Below are 24,722 nucleotides of genomic sequence, written 5' to 3' on the forward strand. Positions count from 1 at the left end.
TTTGATTTTACCAACCTCTGAACTAGCGAACACACACCCAGAGAAAATCGCGTCCGAGTTTTTCATGTTGCTGAGGGCTTCTGTAGAATGACCCCAACTAACTCCTCTCCCAGAGCACCAGGAAGCATTTCTGCAGTAAGGTAAGGAGCTGGGATGGCAGAGGTGAAAGCAGTGATACAAGAAACTTCTCTGACTTGGTGCAACAAAATAATATTTTATTGAAAAGTAATTATAAATTATATGTAAAGAATAAACCTCTGCCTAAACACACCCCTTCTCCAGACCATGGAACCACCTCACCAACACCTCATCATGTAACTGTCTGCAAGGATGTATTCTGGCATCTGCCTGGGATTTATGCTAGTTACTAAAATATTTAACACTTTTATCAATGGCCTAGAAGAAAACAGAGCATCGCTGATAAACTTCACAGATGACATAGGGCCTGAGGGCAGGGTAAATAATGAGATGGAGAGAGTGCTGGTACAGGGTGACCTGATCATTTGACAGCTGGGGACAAGCAAACATGCATTTCAGTAAGGAAGGTCATCGATGAGCTCATTCATGTAAGAGGAAAAAGTGGAGGCTATACTTACCTGATATAAAGCTTTATCGTGGGAAGCACAATATTAAAAGTACAAATGGGTCACAGAGGATTTCCAACTACCAAGGATGGTGCTGTGGCCAAAACCCTCAGCTTTCCTGCAACCTCAGATGTATAAACAGAGCAATCACAAGGAGGAAAGAAGTTGTATCACTCCTAGAGTTGCTGCTGGTTGCTGAAATAGCATGTCTAGTTTTGACATGTTGAGAGAAACCTGAAAAGGGACATGAAAATCACCGAGCAATTAGGAAGCCTTTCTCAGTGAAATATATCACAGAAGGTCAGTCAATTTATTTTTCTGAAGAGAGAGCTAAAAATCCTTAGCAAGACTATAAAATACACGTAATGGCAATAGGGAAAAAAAAAAGTCAGTAATAGTTTTTTTAGTGTCCTGGCAAAACTATCAGCAGTTGAAGCTATAAAATGTTAAAAGAAATGAAAAAACCAACAAAACGGAACGAAACAAACAAAAACCCCACAACCAACCAGAAACCTCCCTCTGTATTTTAAACCATTGGTTAAGCAGAACAGGAATTGTTTACTGTAAATTGCAGTGAATTATCCAATGCTGGAAGGTTTGTAAGTTTTTCTCCTAAAAGTTTTAATCTTGTACAAATGAGAATCAATTCTGGAAAAATTTGCAGCCATTGCTACTTCCATTACTGAATTGGACTATAGTGGCCCCTTTATAATCTGCTGTGATCAATATAAAGTGTGCAGCTGCTTGTAAACAGCCAGAGGGAAGAGATGTGTTTTCCTTTTATTTATATAATTTCAAATACTCTCTGCAGATTTCACCTGGATCTGTTTCTTCCCCCTGGAAAAACACCCCTGCATAGAGTACGAGTCACCCAATGAAAACATTACAGATGAAGATACAGAATCATTCATTGCCAGCACCTATGTTTTTTCGTTTTCTCTTCTTCCCCAGTGTGCCTCAGTGGAACCACTGGCTGATCAGTTCAGCTACACAACAGGGTCATTTGGGAAGGTTTTGAAAGTAAAAGTTTGCTTTACTGTGCAGAAATGGTGCCAGTTTGTGCATGAAAGCACAAAGGAAATAACTCCTAGAGGGAATAAACCTTAAATGCTGTTCCTGCTTTTTGGAAAACTGAAGTTTCTTTGATAGCAGAGCTGAGTCACATGCATTAGTTAGTACCTTTAGCAGAAGTTCTCAGGCACTGACAGAGAATTTAACACCAGAGTGCTGCAAACAAAACAAAGAAACAAAATCTTAGTATTTTGGAAAAAATTGTGTCATACAAAATTTGTGTCATGTCAGTTCTCACAGTCTAAGGAATTAAGAAAACATTTGTAGGAGGCAGCACCATATTTAATTAACTATATTAAATGAAGTTTATACAGGATGAGAATTAAGAAATGAAAAAACAGTCTTCTTATATGCACAAGTTACTGATCCAGACCTGAAAAAGGTGTTCAAGAGTCTGAATATTTCTTCCAATATTACTAATTAATTTACTACAAGATATTGCCTCTCCACTCCCAAAAATATGCTCTTTGCAATAATAAAAAGGGCAATTTCAGGTTTTGTGTTTTAGTTACCATCTGTGAACATTTCACATAGCCAGAATGAGCAGAAAATCCCATGGATTCCCCTCAGACCTCTTTATACAGTCACATTGGTTTTATTTCTGCTTTCTATATTTTTCTGTCTGTGGCATAGAACATTTTAGGCTAAGAAAACTCTACCCTCATTATAATTTTTCAGAGAGAAGACCTTCTAGATGTGTTTCTTCCTAATACGATGAATAGAACAGATTTGCTTTAATGATGCCCACTTGTCCTCTGAGTCAGTGGTCTCCAAAATGTTTTGCCATGCATCTCATCAGTAAAGACATTTTGAGCATGCATCCCTATTATATGGTGGTTTTTTTTTTTTAATTATATACATGTACTACTGCACTAATACATTATATACATTAGAAAACATACACAGAAATATAAATTGAACAAGGATGAGCTAAAGAGGAAATAAACACCACTTTAAAAATATTTAAGTGTACAAAAATTATTTTCTTCCCATACTACACTTTGTAGACTACTGTTCTTGGTATGAAACTATTTCAACCTACCCCAATGCGTTGTCTCAGTGCCTGCAATTTTACTTGAATCAGTTACCCACTCCTCTTTGTGCAGGGCCGAACTTCTGTTGGTTAGCATTCATCTGGTTACCTCTGAGCCTGCCTTCACCTAAGTTACAGCATAGTAGGGCAATTGCAGCCAATTTGGTGCGGGTTTTTGGTTGTTTTTTTTAAATTAGGTCTGTGAATCTCTGTTCCTTACAGAAGGTTTTTGAAGTACAGTCATTTAGAAACTACTACACTTTCTTTTACAGCCAAATGAACCTCTGTTCCTTCTCAGAATCTGTAATCATTAATACTTTACAGATACGTAACTCATTTTATTTAAATGCCTGTGATTATATAAAAACAGATGTGCAAGTTGGAATAAAACCACATTTAAGTTACTAGTAAAATAGAGAATGTAAAAAAATAAAATTAAAAAAACCCCAAACAAACAAAAAACAACCCCAAACCCACACCTTGCTACCACAAATGCTTCAATTGCAGAAATTTGTAAGGAGTGTGTGACAGTCTAAATCAACAACCCTTCATACTTCCTGTGCAGATAGTTCTGCTGTGCATCTCTTCTACTAATTTTGCCACGACATTAGAATGCTACCATAATACATGTATCACTGTGAAGAAAGACATGAAATATTTTCCCTTGGTACTGCTAGAAATACTTCAGCATTTCCTGTGAGGAATATTTAAGGAACGGTACAAACACTGACATGACAAACTTCACAAGTGCGTTTGAGAAAGGTTTATCAGGGAAGCATACGCTCTAAAGCCTAACTGGACAAATACACAGTCATGATTACAGAATCTGCTGTGAGTGTGTGGTTACAAAGGCTCCAGGTTCACTCTCAGGTTCAGAACTACCCACCACCAGTGGCTGTATCTTCTCAGAGGAGTGTCAGAGTAGTAGCCGAATGGCAGAGCGTACACGCAAGACATGCCAGTAGCTGTTGCTCCAGCATAAAATTTTGTTTGGCAAAAGGGTTTACATGTATCTGTTGAGGTGTGGGAGGAGGAAAGTGCTGTGGAAATCTGGGAAGGGGTGAGGAGAGCGTGGAGGCTGTCCTCCTGATGACAAAACATCTCACTGCATCTCTTGGATCTTAGCACTTCATGTGTTGAGCTTTCTGGAATATCTATACAGAAGTGCTATAAGGGGAATTTCCCTGTCCTCAATATTTTTGAGTTTGGCTCAGGGAAATGACCTCTGGGAAGAGAAAGATCCTGTATGGTGCCCCAAGCGAATCAATAGCACATAAAAAGCCCACAAGGCTTAAGACTACTGACAAATACGTCTGCTGCTGCTTCACTTGGGTAATTACAGATTGCTTTATTATTCATGACAATGCTTTATCCCACCTTTGCAAATCTTCTGTCCAGATGAGGAAGTGTCACGTTATAAAATGGCAACACTCAGTGACATCCGCAAGAGCATTCAAGAAATACAGAGCAAACTCAAGAGAACAGAGTTGGTACCTGTTGGAAAAGGTTTACTATCTAATTTTTTATTTTAGTAAGTAAGGCTGTTAAACTACAGGGAGACAACAAACTGAGGAACCCCCAACACAAGAATACATGGCATATGAGAAAGCTTTATGGTTCCATTAAGCTTCTTAAAAAATCACTCACTTTTTGTCTGCTCTGGGATGGTGAGAGGAAGGAGTGAATTTCAAGGAGTATGCAGCAGTCTGAGATGGAGGTAGAGAATTTTGTGCCTTATTTCTAAAGCTTGCAACTGCATGTAAGCTGCTAGGAACTAAGTGAAGAGTAAAATAACACATAGATCCCTTTTTGGAAGAGAGACAAAACTACTGTACCTCAGACTGCAGGGTTCAGGTGATCTGCCACTCTAGTACTGATGGAAAGAGAATGTCCTAGTGCTTCTTGGAAGAAAGAAAACCTGAAATACATTCTTTGAAGCAGAAATAAGGAAAGATGAAGCAAAAGTCATCTCTGCACTGAATGCATAAAAAAGCATTTCTGTAATCTGTAAGATACTTGGGCATACACAATCTTAGATGAAAAGTGGGTATACCTTCTGTAAATTTCAGATGGCAAAACAATGATTTTTAGCATGTGCTTGCTTACAGGTTCATACGTCTATGGCATACAAATTACTATGTCCTCACCTGATCCAATTTATCCAACCTGGTCATTTCTGGTGATTTTTTAGAGGTTTTCTGGATTTAGAAATCTAATGTTTTAATAAATTTGTGTTATCAGTTCTCAAAGATATCACTTGCCCAACAGGTGTCAAGTCTGGCAGCAAATGGGGTGGGGAAACTGAGAAAGCTCTGAATTTTTAGCAACTGTAGTACCTCCTGGATTCACTAACTGAACAAATATGGAGCAAGGAGTTAAGCAGCTCATTGGAAAACTGGTGCTGGACTTTTATAAAGCTGACTACATCCATTTTATTAAGTATTTCACATCATTCTAAATGCCAACGATTGATAGAAATGTTTCCTTCAAAGAAACCAAGGTACAATTTTTTAAAGTGCACAGTTAAAAACTTCCAACAGCACTGGGATACCTTGGCTGTGTTGCAGTATCTCATACTCTGTCACCTCTTTTATTAAATGTTAACATAATACTGCTTGTCATAAACACAGTAAGTCAGTACCATAACGTGTCCAGGATGCATAATGTGCTAAAGTCAAATGACTGTCGGAAACCTTTGTATTTCCTGATTTTTAAAGATTCTTATCTCTCTTCTCTTTTGCACTTAGCCTTTGAAGCTTTTGAACTAGCTTTCATGACACCCACAGAGGTGTTGACTAGAGGCAGAAGTCACCTTATCAGTAAGTGATAAAATGCATGGAAACAAATCTTGAACAGCAATATGGGTTTTAATGTTACTCACAGCCTGGTAAGATAAAGCACATTCAACATTGCCAATGGAAGAGGGAGTCAGCAAATATACAACTTTGAGTCTGCTTTTTTAAGAAATAAGCTGATAACAGCTTGCATGCAATCTATTAAAGAGCAAAACCTACATCCTTTTTACTGGGCAGCAGTTGACTTTAGTTCTGTGTTCCCTTCTCCCAGCTTTGCCAGGGAAGAAATAAGCTGGAACACAAATTCATTCTGTAACTAATTAAAGGGACTCTGAGCTGAGTCTCTCACAAACAAAAAGACTTACAGCAGTAGTCCCTGGATCACTTCAATCACCGTAGAAGAGACATTCACATTTCACTGAAGCTAAGAATTGTCTGCTAGGCAGTCAGATGCAGGAGATTACTCATAGAATTACAACAAGGCATTTTACAAATCTACAAAAATTACTTTAATTAGGGAGTGGTCTAACTAAAACGAATTACTGCCTCCTACTTAAGAGGACACAGCAAATTCTACAGTGAATGGTTACACCCCTCTTAAAATGGCAAGAAGATAATTTTTAGCCTGTGCTTCCTTACAGGATCGCACTTATGTCACACTTATGTCAATAGCTAGAGTCCGCTAGTGCCTTACAGGTAGGAAGGCAGTTGTATATAACTAGCTTCTTATTAGACATCAGCCTACCTACACAAGAAAGAGTGCCGACCTAAATACCCCTTGATCCATCAGCTGGTTTTAATAGCAGCTGGCTGCTTTTCCAAGTGCCTGAAACTCTCCCAGGCACCTGCTGCACAGGAGAGCATAACCTGAGCCCTGGCAGTAATTTGAAGAACTCAGCAAGAACTCTGAGTCATCAACAGCCTGGTCATCCTACTACTTACTTCATCAAGCTGTTTTGAAAAAAATGCCACTGCCCTTTTGTAGGGTCCTAATCTCTGAGCCAGGATCCCCAGAGCTACCTGTTGCCTTTCATAGGAGTTGAACGCTTCCTTGGCTTGATCAGTCCAGTTTAAACCAGAAGGATTTCCTTTCAATAGTTTGTATAACTGTCTTATCACTATTCCATAATCATGGATCCAAAGTTGGCACCATCCAGTCATACCCAAGAATGTCTGAAGGCCCCTGATTGTGGATGGTCTTAGCGTTTGGCAAATGGCTTCCTTTTGGGCTGTTTGAAGCTCTCATAGTCCTCTGGTTATTTCATATCCTAAATAAGAGACTCATGTTTGAATTAACTGTGCTTTTTGTTTTGGACACTCAGTCCCAGAAAATTAAACAACTCAACAGTCCATTGAAAATATTCTTCTTTAGTTTCAGTAGCAAGTAGCAAATCATCAATATATTGTAGCAAAGTTCCTGTCTGAGTGGGTGTATTCTAGTTCTAGATTCTAGTTCTCGAGCTAATTGATTTCCAAATATCGTCGGGCTATTTTTGAATCCTTGAGGGAATACTGTCAAAGTTAACTGAGGTTTTTTTCCCATTTTGGGGGTTTCCCCTTCAAAAGCAAACAAATTTTGGCTTTCTTTAGCTAAAGACAGGCAGAAGAATGTGCCCTTTAAGTCCAACATGGTAGACCATTTTTTGTTATTGTTCAATTTGGTTAATAGGGGGTATGGATTAGCTACTACTGGGTGAATATCCTCCACAATTTTGCTGATTGCCCTTAAATCCTGAACTAACCTATAACTCTTTCCATTTGGTTTCTTTACTGGTAAAACAGGGGTGTTATATTCTGATTCACATTCAATTAGCGAACCATATTTTAAAAATTTATCAATTATTTCTCTGATTCCTTTCTGATGCTCTGATTTTAAGGGATATTGTTTTATCTGAACTGGGTGCCCCCCTCATTTTATTTCTACTATAACAGATAAAGCATTTTTAGCCTTACCCGGAACTTCAGATACCCATGCTCCCAGATATACCCGATAAAGACTTCTTCTATTTCAGGGAGGTCCTTCTTTCTGCTTTTCTGTTGAATAAAAGATAAATTCAGGACTTCAATTAATTGTTTGTCTTTAACTTTTAATTCCATTTCTCCTTCCTTAAACGTTATGATTGCTTCCAAATGTTCTAGTAGATCTCACCCTAGTAAAGACTTTGGAGAATTCGGCATTTATTGATGTTTATACATTCCTATTTGTTTTCCCAATTCGTACTCAAATGAGGAAAAGTTGTTTTCCCAACTGTACAGGTCTCAGAAAGAATGCTTTTTCTTGGCAGCCAGTAGCTCCCACAACTGTAACAAATTCTTTTCCAATGGAGTCAAACTCTGATTTAACACCGGATAGGCTGCTCCTGTATCCACTAAAAATTCCACCTCCTTTTCTCTGGTCCCTAGCTATGATTTAATCAGTGGATCTGCTAGGGTAGATTCCCCCAGTCCCTGTTAGCCTAGCTCCAATTCAGTCACCAGAGCTGTCTGGAGATTCTTTAGGATAGGGCAATATTGCTTCCAATGTCCAATTTTCCTTCAATATGCATGATGATCCGGTCCCACAGACAAAGGATTTACTTTATCTTTGTCTGACATTCCTCCTCTGCCTCTGCCTCATCCTCTTATACTACTCCCTTTACTAGTTCCTACTTGTCCCAAACTGCCACCGTAGCTGTGGCTATGGTACGAGTCAGCTTTTTCTTCTCTACCGGTTCTCGATTTCTATACACTCTCCACACTTCCTCTATCAACTTTTCTATATCATGATTACGTGGCTCTTTAAACTTCCGAAGCTTTTTCCTAATATCTTCTGATGATTGTCCTAAAAACAGATTGGCTATCTGCTACTTCCTTTCCTGAGGAGGGATCTAACGTAGTAAACTTTCACAACCACTTCCCTCAACCTATCCAAAAACTCGGTGTTTCGGTTTGCCCTTGTTTTACAACAAACAGGGCTGACCAATTTACTGGTTTTGGAATTGCATTTTCCAGTCCAAATTTCATCCAATTTTGATATCTTTTCAAAGCAGCACAATCCTTGGGCAGATTGCAATCCCAGTCTGGTGTTGCAATGGGGATATGATCTTCCACTTTACCTGCTAATGCTCCTGCAGTAATCTGACCACGTACGTGAGCACGGGTTGTTTTTAATACCCACTGTTTTTCCGTTTCAGTTAATGCATCCAGCATTACATCTATGTCCCATCAGTCAGGATCTTGGCTTTTAACAATCAATGCAAACCTTTTTGCCACTCCTATGGGATCATCCCGATACTCTTCCACAGCTAACTTCCAAGCATCCGAATCTCCCATTGAAAAGTTCACCTTTATTCTTGTCTGACCCTCCGGTCCCATTGCCTGTCTTAAAGGTGCCTGAATTACTGGCCCTGTTTTGCTACAAATGCTTGTGGCAATTGGAGTAACATTTTCAGGTCCTTCTGTTCTATCATCAGCAACTGCAACCCCTTCCTCCTTGTCAATATCAGAGGGATTCAGGCCAGGGCACACTCTTCTTGGAAGTACCAGTAATACATAATACTCCACCATATCTTCCTGTTTACTCCTTTTTCTTAACTTTAAACATCTTTCTCCAGTATCACAGGCTGAACAACTTCTCTCCAATTTAGATCCCTGTTTTTCCCTGTCCTTTTCCAAAACTAAAATTAAGGGATCTGGCAGAGCTACATTAATCCCACATTCCCTCTGCCACTCAGGGTGGTTTCTTAATCTGAAAAACATATCTGCATACACTACTTCATCCCATGTCTCCGGGTTCCAGTTGGGATCAGATACAAGGGCACAAACTCATGGCCCCACTGCCTTTGTGCCTTTTTTATTGCTCCGTTTGTTTTTTTTTCCCTACATCTCTCACCCTGCTCTGCAGTGGCTAAAAATCCCTGCCTTGCAACAGCACTTCTGCTTTAACCGTTTCTAGCTCAGAATGTAAATCCGCTACTTGTTGCTCCAACTCTGTGTTCTTACCTACCATTCCTTTGTAGGCAAATAGCAAACAGCCCCCCCTGCGTCCAGCATGGCTCAGTTGCACCTTCAAGTGGGTATGGGGGTTTGTACAAACTCACCTCAATACTTTAACACTCCCATGGGGTCCTTGGCTCCACACAGTTCAGGTCCCACATTAGTGCAAGTTTCTATTTTATCCCACAATGTGCTTCACAGTTCCTGTGTCCACCCCGGTCGCTCCACAGGAGAAGCCACAGCCCGAGGCACTTTCTTATGAAACATAATGACAGCATATTACACAAAAACTTCAACCCGAGCCTGACAACAAAAATACACAGAACAGTGTCTCCTTGTGCAGCTACATGCCCCACTGACCAAGCCCTGCCCTCAACACACATATAAAAGGGATCTCTCAAGTACACTCCACACAACTACAATACTTAGAACACAAATAAAATCCAATTAGACAAACAGCTATTAATGATGCAATCACAACATACAGTACAGCATTAACCGTATCATGTTGTCAATACCAAAATCAGTACCATGATAATCTGCAAATTAGGTCAAATACCATCACAGAGTTCCAAACAAATTCGAATGTATACCAATTGGGCGCTAGCAGTCGGGTATATGCCTTGCCTATGAGATTTCTATATCTCGATTTACAGAAGGCTCCAAACAAAAGGTTAACCCATCAAAATCCAAACTCCAAACAAACTCCTGTGCAGGACATCTCCTGTGACTTATGGAAAGTTAACCAAAACAAAATCATACTTACAAAAGAATACCTTCTTAAAGATGGTCCTTGTCTGCTCCTGCAGGGATCCAAATGAGTCGAGGGGTCCCTCCGGGAAAAATTCCTGAGGGCCCTAGGGAGCCCTGTCCTCAGCGGGTCCTGCAGCTGAGCAGAGAGGGTCCCATCTGGGGTACCAAACTGATTCAAAGAACTTGTAAAGAACTCACCAACAAAGTTGGCAAACAACTATTCTTTATTGCAGTGCTGGGAGACATGGGGGATAGCTCCTCTTAACACACCTTGTCCCAGCATCAATCAGGCTGTGATTATATTGTTTCTTAATATACGTATTCATTATATTTCTAGTAATTGACATACATATTCATAACATTTCCCAGAACTACTTCACATAGGTTTACACATATTTGCACATGCGCACGATAGTGGTCTTTGGGACCCCTGGTGGTCATCTCTTCATCATCTTCATCACTTTGGCTGAACTTCAGGTTTGGAAAGTCCTGTTTTCAAGCTGCCCAACACTAGTCCAGTTCTAGCTTGTCATTATGAAACATTTATCCAAAATGTTTCCTTTTTCCTATTATTATTTGCCAACAAGGTCAACGTTGCTTAGCTACAAAGCAGAACTAAATTTACTTCTGTACAGAAGAGTATATTTCATTTTGTACTTCCCTGTTTCAGCAGTGAATCTGTGTGCATCCAGAGTAAACTGGAGGGGCTAATTTACTCTCCATGCAATTTGGAGTTGCTGTTTGCCTGTGCAGAGACACATAGGTGTGTTCTACCTGCCCATGGCTCAAGCATGCTGCGTAAGCAATCTGCTCAAAGCTGTGAGAATCCTCAAGATATGCGTGGTCTGTGAACATGCAGGTGGGAGGGGGAGGAAGGAGAAAATTAATTTATCTGCAGAATAGAGGAAGGATGATGAAGACCGGTAGTAGAAGTTTCTTTCACATTGGTATGCATTGACAAAACTAATGAATTCGGTAGTTCAGAAAGTGAGACTTTTCATTTGATTTATGGATCACTGAAAGGGCTGTTTGTAAGGTAAGCCACAGATGGAGAAATATTGATATTGCAAATGAAAGATGAAGGAGATCAGAACTCTTTAAGAGAAGCAAGCATTGTACATAACAACAGCTCAAGAGCCATGTGAGCTGCACAGTCAGAGGACAGAAGGAACAGAAACTGCTCTGGAGACCAGGACTGTGGATGATAAGGAAATGGCAGAGGTGGCAAGTCACGTTTCAAATTGCAGAGTATGTAACACACAGGAAATCTGTCCTCTATGTTTCTAATCCATTCATAAAGCTAGGCATGGGGTACACAGGGCTGGGGGAACTGGAGGAGCTGCAGGGCAGGCAGGGGGTGCTGGCAGAGCAGTGGAGAGCTGTGGACTGATACAGAACAATTCACTACAGGGCAGAATGGGTAGGGTAGTTTTAAATATTTTCCCTGAAATATTTTCATACGAGAGAATTACTCTCAACAGGAAACAACAATCATAAACAGAGAAAGAAATTATAAAACCCTCAAAGCCTCAGAAAAGTTGAATATTTTCCAAAAAGCAATTTACACAAAATGTTTTGAGAAACAATAAAGAATGTGGCACCTGAATTCTCTGTCTTCTTCTGAACTGGTTCAGTCTCAAACCTTTGCAAACTAGCAATATCCTGTCCTAAAAAATCAAAAGTTCAGAATCTTGAAAACTACCTTACCTCCCCCACCATAATAAAAGCAAACCCCAAACCTGGTTTGCTTATACAGGCAAATGCAACATGAAGATATAATCAGTAAAACTAAACCTGATTTTAAAAAAAGAAGCGTTTATTCTGAAGACAGGGTTTTGACTAATCAGAGACTATCATCACTTGTCCGCTGCCTAAGTGATTGCGTAAAAGTATATAAATTACCCCACCACCACCACCACTTTTCTCCTCCCCCCTTTCTGCACTCCTCCCCCCTCACTTGCTATCATGTTTTTAAGGAAGACCTTGAGGGCAAGGGTAGGGGAAGCTCAGAGCCTTCCTCAGAGCGGGGATGGGGACAGCTTGGCCAGAAATGGAACTCACCCAGTTTTCCCCTGTGACTACAGTCACTTTCAACTACAACTACTACTACTACTACTACGATGACAACTGCCCATATCAGAACCTGCAACATATGTCTACTTTTCTCCCTATCCTGTACACTGCTCTGTTCCTGGTGGGCATTGTGGGCAACTCCATCCTGATAGCAGCCTTAGTCTTCAAGCGACGGGTCCAGAGGCTGATTGACATCTTTATCATCAACCTTGCTGCATCTGACTTCATCTTCCTCATTACACTTCCGCTCTGGGTGGACAAGGAGGCATCGGATGGGAGCTGGAGGGTAGGAGCTTTCCTCTGCAAAACTAGTTCCTATGTCATCTCAGTCAACATGTACTGCAGCATCCTCCTCCTCACTTGTATGAGTGCTGACCGGTACCTCGCTATAATGCATCCCTCTATCGCTAGACGGCTCAGAACAAGATCCTACTGCAGTGGACTCTGCATCTGTGTCTGGTTATTATCCTGCTGCTTAGGAATGCCAACCCTTTTGTCCAGAGAACTGAAGAAGCACTATGGAAAGACTTACTGCACAGACAAAGCCGTGACAGAAGCCAAGCAGATTATGTCACTGATGCTTTTAATCCTGGCCTTCTTCTTCCCACTGTTGAGTATCTTAACCTTTTACTGCTCCATCACCAAAAGACTCTGTGTGCATTATCAGAGAACTGGGAAACATGATAAGAAACTGAGAAAATCCATCAAGATTGTCTCCATTGTAGTAGCAGCTTTTGTTATCTCCTGGGTTCCCTTCAATCTTTTCAAGCTTATGGCCATCCTTTTGGGACTCATGAAGCAGCCTGACTGTTTTCCTGATATGGTTGCCCAGCTGGGTATGAAGGTGAGCAGCCCTTTTGCTTTTGCCAATAGCTGTGCCAACCCTTTCATTTACTATTGCTTTGACAACTACATCCGCAGAGCCATGCTTCGGTGCCTGTGCCCATGGGTGAAAAGCAGTGGCAGCGGCAGCAACCTGGATACTCTGGACACTCGCCTAAGCCACTCCTTATCCAATTTTATTGCCGGGGAGAATGCTGCTAGGAAGAGGAAGCGCTCTGTGTCCCTCTGACAGGGAGCTGGGACTGCACAGGAAGGAACTTCTCTCTCCAAAGACAGCAGGCAAAGAATAAAGTGAGAGAAGCTGAAAACAAAAGGAGAGATTAACGACAAAGGTGCAAATGTAATGCAGCTGGCACTTCAGGTGGGAGGAACTGCTTCCCTTTAAATGCAGATCGATGGAATAGGAAACGTTAACCACAGATTACGGTTCACAGAGATCACTGTGTCACTGAATGGTGTAAAGCAGAAACCATCGTGCCAAGAAATATCCACAAATGCTTATACCAGAACCCCAGCACAAGTGCTACAAACTAAGACGAATCATGTGACTCAGATAAAGCTGTTGTGAGGCAAGCTTTGAACTTTTACATGTATATATCTATATATATATGTTTTTATTCTGTGCGGAGCAAGAAAAACAACACAAGTGTTTCTTCTCTCTGGTTCCTAGCTCACCAACAAACATGTCACAGTGGCCTCAAACCAGCCTGATACATTCTGGGGGTTTGGAGGTTTTCTGAATTTAGAAATCTAATGTTTTGATGGATTTGTGTGTTACTAGGTCTTGCAGCTTGAGTCCTGTGCATTTTTCTTTAAGTCTCAGCTTCTTACTATGGCATTAAATCTTCAGCCCAATTTCTGATTTCAGAAAAAAAGCTAACTTGAAGGCAGAGAAACGAGAAAAGCAAAAGCAATACTTCATTTAACCTTTCTCTTAAAGGCAAAAAACCCAACAACAACAAAAACACTTGTGGGTTTTGAGACTTCTTTGAGGTTCTGACACAATTTCTGACTGCTTAGGTTGTTCGTACAGTGGTGTAACAGACCTGCAGACCTGCTAAAAGGTTTTAAATGGAAGACAGCTACACCAGCCAACATAACTCATAAGAAAGAGAGAGCAATGTGCAAAGCCTGAAGACCTGGCTACTGTCTGGACAGCAGGGAAAAGAAAAGGTGAACTGAACAATGGAAGAGGTATCTCTCTCATGTACCTGCAGCACGAGTGCATTCAGTATAGCTTTTCTTTTCACACCTCTGTATGTTCTAAACATCTGTAAATAGGGATGACTATTTTGGGTGTTACAAATAAATCCTGGTATTTGCATTTTTTCTTGAGCTTTGCAGTCGTGTTAATGTAGGCAGAGAAATGAAAACAGAGCTCACCCAGCAGCAGCGCAAACCTGGAAACCAAGGCATGGACATCCTGCCCAGCTCCCCAGCCAGTTCCCTGCTGTGCCCACAGGCTCACACAGCAAACCCTCATTGGAGCTGTAAAGAGCTGGCACTGCAGGGTCAGCCGAGGCATTGTCTTTCAGCAATTCCTGGTGCTGCTGTATGCTCTCTGGCACACAGTAAGATACTTGAATATGTGCCTGCGCTATAAGGGGGGCATCACAGAGACACAGGAACTTTTTTGCTCTCCCCTCCCTTCACCACATGCATATTTTTCTCTCCCCTCTTCTAAAAGATTTTGGTTGCCTTCCTCCACGTGACAGACTTTTTCCCCCATACCTAAAGACCAAACTGCTTCAGGCTTACAAATGCATGAAGAGCATCAACTGTGTTTTCAGACCTTCCAGTGTCTGAAAATAAGAACAGTGTCAGTTCAAGTTTTAACCCTGTTTGCAGTGTCCCTCAAAAACTACTGTCTCAATAGCCTCTTCTCAATCTCTCAGCCTCCCTTCACCTTTACTAGTACATGAAACTTATTTTAATTACAAAAAGAAGCTTAAGACTTGCATTTCAACTAACTTACAATTTTTATTACAGAAAAAAAAATCACATCTTAGTAAGTCAGATCTCACTCATTATTTCCTTAATCCCCACCCAAAGCAGAACTGTGTCTTTGGAATATAATCAGTCTACAAGGCTTAAAATAAATTTAAGTTAGGGCTGTCACTTTCTTTTTTTTTTTTTTTTTGGCTTTTTGTTGTTGTTTTTTTTTGTTTTTGTTTTGTTTTTTTTTTTACTTCATTAATTAATACTTCAGTAATTTAATACCTCAAAATGCCAGATCAAATTGGAACAATGACTAAGGAACATCTACCAAGGTCTCCTTCCATTGCCTAAAGCTGTAATACAGGCGTTTTGGGGAAAAAAAACCCCAAACTGATCAAATATTGCCAGGTTTGACGAGAATTATATATAAATTCCACAGCAAATGCTCCCCATGAGCAAGAAAAAATACAGAAAAGGCAACTAATTCAACAAAGCAAACCTCTCTGGATGCTTTTAGGCACTCATCCAAAAGACCGCACCCTACGAAGGCGCTTATTTCGCTCTTGTAAACCGCAAGACATCTATTGGACATTCTCACAACAGTGTAAATGTTATTTTACATTATTTTTTCCAAAGAAAAGGTAGCCTATGCTTGAACAAACGTACTACTGGAATTTTCACTATTCCATGTTACTATTCATTATTTGTTTGTTAGCACTCACACAGCTTAGAATGACACCAAACTTATGGTGACTGTAAGTATTTAATGTGGTGGACTTGTGTAATGTAACAGGATGCCTATTTTATCTGTTAAAAGAACTTAATGGCTGTAAAGTGGCTTGCTATATGAAATGGAAATGCTGCAATTCTGGTACGACACCTGCAAAAGATCTTGTATAGTAATTTGGACTGTTTATTTTTTCCTCCACTTTTATTATTTTAAAATAAGTCCAATATGGTTGCAGTTAAGGAATATGGTTTGGATTTTTGTAATCTGTCAAATCCTTTCATTGTCATGAAAAGGTAGCAAAGCAATTACTAGGAAATCTGTCAGCAGATCTGGATGGAGAACATTCATCTACCCATCCCACAAACCTTTTCATGATTTTGGAGATGCTTTTGTATGCCTTGAAAGAAATCAAGACTTTTTGAGGTTTTACATGAAAACAACTACACCACCAGCAACACTCCCAACAATCTAGAGATTGGTGCATCTTCCTGAGATGTGCATAATGAAAATTGGAGTGCCTCTGCTTCCTGCTGTAAATCAGGACCTGCTTATATGCATCTCTTGGGTCTCCATTTTGGCTTCGATGAATCAAACATTTTTCAGAAAGAAAGTATTTCATCTCAATACAGAGAAAAATTATACCCAGATCTAAAGCTTACTTAAATGGACAAAGAATGTTTGTAACCTTCATTTCAGCACCAGATGTGTTAACACTAACAACTGTACCACCTCTAATTTTGGTACTTCGAGTTGCAGATGACCGAGTAAAATGTCTCACAGGGGATAGTTTCAGATCCAAAATTATTAGGGCTACCTTACTGCCCTCCAACAAGTAAGACAAGTGTTGTAGTCACTGCACTGAACTGACACTTAACAAGAACTGCAGTAAAGGCTGGCTCTTGGAAGCTAAGAGGAGAGCTTGCACTGACTAAGGTCCACCAAGATGTCACCTGCAACTTCTTGTTCTGGCTCTGTTAGACTGGTGGGATGTAAAGCCCCTCACAGGGCGTCTGTGCCTCAGCTTTGGAATAGGCTGAATTGCAGTAAGAACACTTCCTGACTTTGCAAAGATGCTGCAATGATACATATGTTGACTCCTGCACAGGCACAGTAAGGTCCTTTACAAAAGAAGAGGTTTTTTCAGGTGCTTGTAAGGTACTGCTGAACAGTACAAAGAGATGTCAGCTGAGGGGTGGGAATACTTCTAGCAGTTACACACCTCTAGAATACTAAATTGTTGTCTATCCCTGTATGATCACTTGTATTCATAAGGTTAAGAGGGACTTGTGAGTAGATTTGCAAGCTGCGAGCACAAATCATTATGTATTCAAAAATTTCTAACTGAAACAGTTGGACTCGATGATCTTAAAGGCCTTTTCCAACCTAAACAATTGTATGATTCTTCTCTTGTTTAGAAGCCTTCACACAGTTAAGGAGCACGTTTCATGGTAAGCTAAGAACAGAAAGCAGTGACCACAAATGGCCTAAAGACCATCCTCAATGGGAAATCCATCCACTCAGGCTATTTCCCAAATATGCTAGTGTTCTGCATGTCACCAGATAAAGAGATATCAGTCCATTAGAGAACAATTAGTGCACTCTAGGTTTCAATAACAACCCAAGCACCTGCTCAGTTTGCAGATGCAGGTGCTCACACTTGCTGCAAGTAACAGGGAGTTTTGGACTATCTCACTCTCAGTAAAAGCCAGAGGGAGTCTGGTTCCAAAGATTTAGGCAGCTAAGACTGGAGTGTATAATAAAATAAAAGAATGGAAAATATGGGAGATGAGAAAGCAAGTGGATTGGAAACCAACCGCCTTCAAGAATAAAGGCAGCCTTCTACATGTGACTCAGTAAAAAAGCCTTGCCAAAGGGTAGGCTGCTTGGGTTGACACTTATTTTTAGATATAAATTAAAATATAGGTATTATTTTCCCAGCTCACCTCTGCTACCTTTTGTAACAGATTGCAGCAGCTTTGGAAATAGAAGCCACACGTTATGGTTTGACAGCATACAACACTATCAGGATCGATCATCTAAACAATGCATTGTGACCAAAACATGTATTTTCAAACTTCAAAACAGTTTCCTTATTAGTAAGAGAGCAGATTCTTAGTCAGAAGTTCCCACTAAGTCTAGTTAGTGAATATTCTTCCTCTACTGTTTAATTTTCACATTTTCTAGAGCACATGGGATTTTACCAGAAGGATTGCAACAACAGATCTCAGAAAAGAAGAGACCCATGTTTCTCTTTAAATTTGGACTGCATTTAGCTGCTAGGGAAGGCGATAGGGGAAGTAAGGTACGAATCTGTGATCAAAGAAAATGCTTCCCACAAAATGATTACTAAATTCAGAGACTTTCATTTGTAAATGCCTAGTTTCAGATCTTTTGCAAAGAAAAGATTCCCAAAAAGGACTATGCAGTCGCTTTCTGAGCAGCAGGTTCTTAAAAAATAAATGATGCATCCAAAAGTCCCTAGTCTATTCTGGAAAAAAAACATCATCTCTGTCTTTTACTGTGAAAGGGAGACCCAGAACCTGAGGACCCTCTCTCTTTCTAAACTGATAAAACTAGTTATATGAATATAAAAGAACAGCAGTTCCTCAAAGGATGCCCTTTGTTTTACCCTCAATTTGAGGCAAAGAAAACCAGATTGTGAAACTGTGTGGCTCTCTGCTCAGAGAATGAAACTTGGTCAGTGTTTTTTTAATCAATCCAGCTTTTCAGTCTTGCTTTAAAACTGGCATGCAAAATGACGAGAAAGTCAGACTTAAAATGCAAAGAGCATTTTTTCCACTGAGGGACACAGTGTATAAATAAATACCCAGCACATATCTGCCCTATATAGTACCATGCACCTGACTTGGCCACTCACATAACTTCCCTCTATGCACTGCCTAAGCACCTGCATGACCACAACACCCATTTCCCCTGTTACCTACTCCTCACCCTCCCTCCTCTGGGAACCACAGAAACATTTACCCACACCTCAAACAGAGCAAAACATTCAAACCATTATGAAAAGACTTAAAAAAATAAAAGAGAGCAAGAGAGAGAGGTGCATATTTGGTTTTGCATAGCTTTGAACCTGTGGGTACAATCACGCCACTTAAGGAAATGTAGCAGCTAAGAGTAGAAGCTTGATAGCTTTCAAGAAAGACGTATAGGTATATAAATATCCACTCTCCTCATAACTAACCATTATGGATGGAAGGATCTTAAGAAGCAAAGATACAAATGCCCTGAAAAGTGCAATGGCAAGTCCATGATCCCCCAGTAGCTCAGCTGTAGATAAGGTGCCAGATATTCTGACTTCTAGTCAAAGATTATGGTACTTCAGACCATTCAGGAACACTCAAGTAATTGCAAAACCCTTGTGGGTATCTCACCGAGAGAGAGAAAAAGGCTCAGGCAACAGCAGAACAAAGAGCATATGGCAGATATGAAACGTGCTAAGACAAAGTACCAATGAGAAACTAAGCTGTTTCTTCACAGCAGAGCTACCACACAGGAAAAATAAAAAGACAAGACTAGATCTAGCTAGAGAAAGGGAGAGAATAAACAAGCCTTATAATCCAATAGCTTCTAGGGCTAATGTTTTGGCAGCATGAATCAATGGTGGTGTGGCATGCTCACATTTACATAGCCACTTTAGAGGTTGCAGTTATCCTGAGGCTATTAAAATGTCTGATTCATGAAATGAGATGTAACCCTCCTACTATTCTAATTTTTAAGAACTTGTGCAACTAGAATAGGTCCTTACCTCCGCTGTCACCCAAATAAATACCAAATGAAGTCAGTGGGGAAATTGCTGGTATTGTTGAAATCAGCTGGTGTTTTTTACAACTAACTCCACGAGAGTTGGGTCTGGATGAATCACAGAATGGTTTGGGTTGGAAGGGACCTTAAAGATCATCCAGTTCCAAACCCCCCTGCAATGGGTAGGGACACCTTCCACTAGACCAGGTTGTTTAATGCCCCAGAAGACAGAAAGCCTAACTAACCCAAAGTCTACCTAACCAGTAGTGAATCCAACTGGATTAGGGTGCTCTCTATCAGAGTTCATGATGATAATGATTCACCTCCAAAAGGTCTGAAGACTCACAAAACTCCTATGATTATATGGCCTCACTCATCCATATTTAGAGGAGCCACCTGAATAGATGCTTCCAGCTGTGCTGCTGGACTAGGTTTTCTGGTAGTACTAGCTGCACCTTCCTTAAATTGCCTTTAAGCAACTTGGACAAAGTAGGGCAAGATCATGCCAATCTAGGCACCTGTGTTTTCTCCTAAGGCATGCATACTCTTCTCAATGTAATTGTAAGAAGGTGAGCCAGTGTTGCCAGTAGACACAGGGACCTCCCCTAGGCAAGCAGTGTAGATCCTTCTGTAGTTTGTGCGTGGTTTAGACTTCCTTTATACCAGAGTGTGAACTGGTAACTGCAACACTGGGAGCTCTGAACCTCCTCATCCAAATGCATCAACCCCAGGAAGGGGCAGCAAAGATACAGTGATGGGAATATCAACAAGCCTCAGGGAATGGGGACTGTCTGCTTGGCTTGCAAGCTGACAATGAAATGCATGCTGCCATTTCTTCATCTATACAAACCTGTGAACTAGTCAAATACAAGTAGCTCAGGTATCCTAACCCATGCAGCTAACACAGCTTTGGCTGCACTGTAGACCAGTGCATCACACAGTGAAAAAACAGTGGTTTGAGGGTTTGAAGGCTGAGTCCCCTCTCCATTCTATGCAGCAAAGCTAGTGCCTTCCTCCAGCACCCAGCAGCTGGACACAAAGCATCTCTGGGGAACATCCCCTAAAGATCAGGCGAAACCAAGCCTGCCACCCTCAAGCGTGGGGTTCAGGATGAAACAAGATTTCTGCCATGGAAAGGGACCCAGCTAGGAGAGTGCTGGAGGGAGCACTCCCTCCAGGAAAGTGAGCTTTCCACTCTGCCTGCCGGAAGGCTGTCCTTCCACAGTAGTGTTTCCATCCCTGTACACCCAGCCTTCCCACAGCCACCAGTCTGGCTCTCACCAGACCTCTGGCACAGCCAAACAGGCACCAGGGCTACAATTAGTGTGCTGCTCTACCTCTGGATGCCTCCCAGGCAATGCCCATTTCTGCCACACCTAAGAGTCAGAGGTGGACAGTGAGGTTAAGTGGCTCAAAAAAGATCCGTATTTGCCTCAAGACCAGATAGGAGAGCATGCGCCCTAAATCAAGTCCTGTGAAAAGGTCCACAGGAAGTGAAAAAGGAAGATTACAATAAAAACAGGATTTCCAAAACGTTGCACATAATGAACAAGATATACATTATAGTTAGTCTTATAAACTAAAACAACAGCAAAAAACAGTTGTCAGTTGATCTTATGCTGAATTCAGGCTTTGCATGGAAGTGTCCACCATTTTGCAGGCAGAAAAACAAACCAAGGGCTCCTGCCACAACAGTGAGCATGAACTGATGAGTCTGCCAAACACACGTAGAGTGAAGGTGATAAACTGTGGTGTAAAAACACAAAGGCTGAGATGTCTGCTAACAGCAGTAGAATGCTACTGGGTTTTAACATAGTGTCTCATGTTCACAGAAAGGACAAACAGTGACATGTAACCTTCTTCCTTTTTACTTTAAGAAAGCAAACTTGTATTCTGACTCATGCTTTAACATGAGTGGCATTACCAGTGCAGCACAGCTGTAAAAGACTTCAGGCAATCATCTTGTTCACTAACTAAAATCACATACATATAGATTATCCTTGACATGTATCTGTCAAAAACCAAAAGGGTAGGTCATCGTTTATCCTCAGAATTCACAAAATCCACTGAAAATTATAAGACGCTATGCAAATATATTCAGAGGATCCTTTTAATTGTTTTTGAACTCTTAAGTTTAACCACATGCTTTCTTTGCAAACATGAGGGGAAACAAACCTTCATTTTCAAAGAAATTTGATGGGCTTTCAGAATATAACCACTTATGAGCATCACCAGACTGTTGGCTCAGTCATGGAACAGACACACTCCAACAGCTTAGATGCTTCAAAAACTGTTTTTTTATTTACCCAGTTATTGAAGTCAGGTCTGTGATTTACTCCAGCAAGGGAGTCAACCATAAGCCCTGGTACCCTGTGGGAGCAAGTGCTTGTGGAGTACTGAAGAACTTTCTGCATTCATGCTCCATATTCTATGTGTTATGACATGAGTTAGTAATGTCTGCATTATCTTCTAGCCCTCTATGGTGGCTAGCTGCCAATGAGTTGCCCAAAAGACTTCTGACAGTGCCAGGTATTTCTGTCTTCTCTCTTGTCTTTTGCCACAAGCAATTTTCTCCAGGTTGGCAGATGACAACTGCCTGCAGCATATTTCTAACACAGCACATGAACTGGCAAAAATCACTGACCTACATTGAGTCAACTCGATATAGAAGTATTTCTTTTCCTTCCTCATTAAGCCACCCAGTGCACCCTCCATAATACTATCTGACAGAGCAAAAGGTGCTTACATCTGAAGTGGAAAAATTTTAAACATGACCGCTAATAACGAGTCCTCGAAAGAAGGACAGAGTTTGTATGTACAAAGGGCATTTTTACAAATACAGAAGTTAATCAGATTAATTACTGTTTTGGATGAAGCATAGCTTCTCAATACTAAAGTATTAGATGTCATGTATATGTGTACTGATTTCATACAGTAGATCTTTATTTTTCTGAGGTACTAAAGTACTATTTGGGAAAATGGACAAGTCCAAATAAAACCAACATTCTCTCCCTCCAGCAATATCTACCAGAGTTATTTTTACAAAATATGACTTCTATCGAGTCAAGCTTATTATTATAATACTAAAAGCACCTTTCAAATCTACAACTACTGCAAACTTTTACCTGCCAAAAAAGACTTGATGAGCTACTTAAGTTGCTAAAATAACTGTGTAACTATGTAGCGCCAACAATTTTTGACACCCAAAAACCAGAAATATGAGACTTCCCGCTTTCATGCCAAGCAAACCAGCTCAGAAGCATGAGAAACCTAAAATGCTCAAATTAGCTAACAGCTACAGGGGCAGTTTAACTGACCAAAGAGAGCGTTAAACTATGGTTTAATGTTACAGCAGCCTGTAACTATAACAAGGTTTGGTTTGTGAGGGGTTTTTTCTTAAAAAGCCCAAACTTTGTGCTTTATGGACACAACTGAAGACAGGTTAGTCCTGCAGATCATGCAGCCACACCAGCTGTTTTACAGTTCCGCGCTCCCCAAGCAGCAAAGCTGACCTGAGCACACCATTTTGAAGACCTCTCTGTGGGTAAAGTTACCTGGGAGGTTCCATACTCCACTCCAAAGGGAGCAGTCCTCTATTGGAAGGACTTTCATCATTATACCCCAGAGAAAGGCAAGATACAAAGGAGCCTTTGAAGAGAAGAGAAAATGTTACAATTAGGGAAAAAATCATCTTTAAGTGGTTGTTCTAAGCAGTAACCTTAATCCACTTGTTTTCTAACACTGAGTTACACATTTTCTCTTGCACCTGCAGCTTTCACCTCTTAAGCGGACTCTCTGAATAAAGCATCCTCTAACCTAACATCTGAACCTGTTTGACAAGGGTGCTACTGTAAACCTAGAGATGGGAAGCTGTTTTGTACAGAAAATAAAAGATCTGTGCTCTTCACTGCCATATATCACAGCTGTACTTGTAAGTATTTATTCTACTGTTAAGATCTTCAGTAATCAGTGCAACTTGGGGTCCATAGCAATTTCTCTTATAAACTGTTTCCAGATACAGCAGTGAGCAACTTAGACAACTCCCACGGAATATGGATGGTCCCAGTGCTGTGGCGCACATTCAAACACCACATTTACGCTGCTGGAAAACTTTAATGAAGCAGTTTTATCACAGCTCCTGTCAAGGCAGGAGCTTGCATTTGTACTGCAATTTTCTCTGTTTTTGAATAGGAAACCCAGAATGCTTCTTAAAGCTTTTTTTCTTTTTTTTTTGAGAAGTGGCCTAGTTCCATATCTTCCCCAAGTCTAAGTGTAAAGAGGAATTCTGTAATATGGCATCAGTTGGTTTGGCACAATATTACTCCCCCCCAAAACCAAGGGTCTGAAGCACAGTATAGTCATTATACACCCAAGCTACAAGAACTCCTCCCTCACTGGTAGGCACACAGGTAAGCAGCAAACATAAGCGAAAAACGTCTTTCTACCCGTTACCGAAACAACATTCAAACCGTCCCCACCCAACACCACCCAGCTGCAGCCCCTCAACCCCAACTCAACACATGCCAAAACACCCTTCCCCTTCCACAAGCTCTATGCTAAGCCTTCCCTCATTGGGAGAGTGATTTGCCTGTCTCAGCCGCACCAAAAGGTGGGTTTATTGCTGTAAAACTGCTCCTCCGTTCCCCCTAAGCATCCTTGCCCGCCTCCCCGAGTCTCCCCAAGTAGGGCTGTGGATCCCCTTGGCCTTCCCAGGCGAGCCCTGTGGTGCCCGGCCGAGGGGAGGCTCCCGGCCCGCTGCCAGAGCCTACCTGCGCTCCAGGGCTGCTCCCGCCCGTGCCGCTGCCCCGGCCCTGAGAAGGGCGGGAGTGCTGCTGGCGCGGCGGCGGCGCGGCTGGGAGCGGGGCCGGAGCGAGGCGGGGGATAGCGATGGTGGTGGGCAGGGGGGATGCCGACGGCATCGCGTGCGAAGCGGGCCGCGGCGGCGGTGTCGCTCTGAGTCAGTGCTCGCCGCGACGGAGGAGGCCGCGGGCTGTGAGCGAAAGGGAGGCAGAAGCTGACTGATCTCTGCCGCCCGCCGGCGGGCTGCCTGGCACGCAAGGCTTGCTGCACCCACCCGCTCCTCGCCGGCACTGCGCTGCCCCACCGCTGGCCGCCCTCCTTCCCCTCGCCCCGGCCACTCTCAGCGGCCCCTCCTCAGACGCTTC

At 41.5% G+C, this 24,722-nt stretch overlaps 1 protein-coding gene and 1 long non-coding RNA gene across 2 annotated transcripts; one reads left to right on the forward strand and one right to left on the reverse strand.

Annotated features, from left to right (window-relative positions):
* Positions 1 to 1,345: 1,345 nt before the first annotated feature.
* LOC133269483 (uncharacterized) lies at positions 1,346 to 23,701 on the reverse strand. The gene is made up of 2 exons (XR_009743473.1): positions 23,112 to 23,701; positions 1,346 to 1,811 (listed from the first exon to the last, which is right to left on the reverse strand). It is a non-coding gene; the product is annotated as an uncharacterized LOC133269483 (long non-coding RNA).
* GPR15 (G protein-coupled receptor 15) lies at positions 11,182 to 14,462 on the forward strand. The gene has a single exon (XM_061453829.1). It carries the CDS (start codon positions 12,241 to 12,243, stop codon positions 13,354 to 13,356), a length of 1,116 nt encoding a protein of 371 aa, XP_061309813.1. The 5' UTR covers positions 11,182 to 12,240; the 3' UTR covers positions 13,357 to 14,462.
* Positions 23,702 to 24,722: the final 1,021 nt, after the last annotated feature.

This window comes from Pezoporus flaviventris, unplaced genomic scaffold (genome assembly GCF_033815535.1).
Source record: "Pezoporus flaviventris isolate CSIRO_AGI_PZ_B2104156 unplaced genomic scaffold, CSIRO_AGI_Pfla_v1 ptg000015l, whole genome shotgun sequence".
Taxonomy (NCBI): domain Eukaryota; kingdom Metazoa; phylum Chordata; class Aves; order Psittaciformes; family Psittacidae; genus Pezoporus; species Pezoporus flaviventris.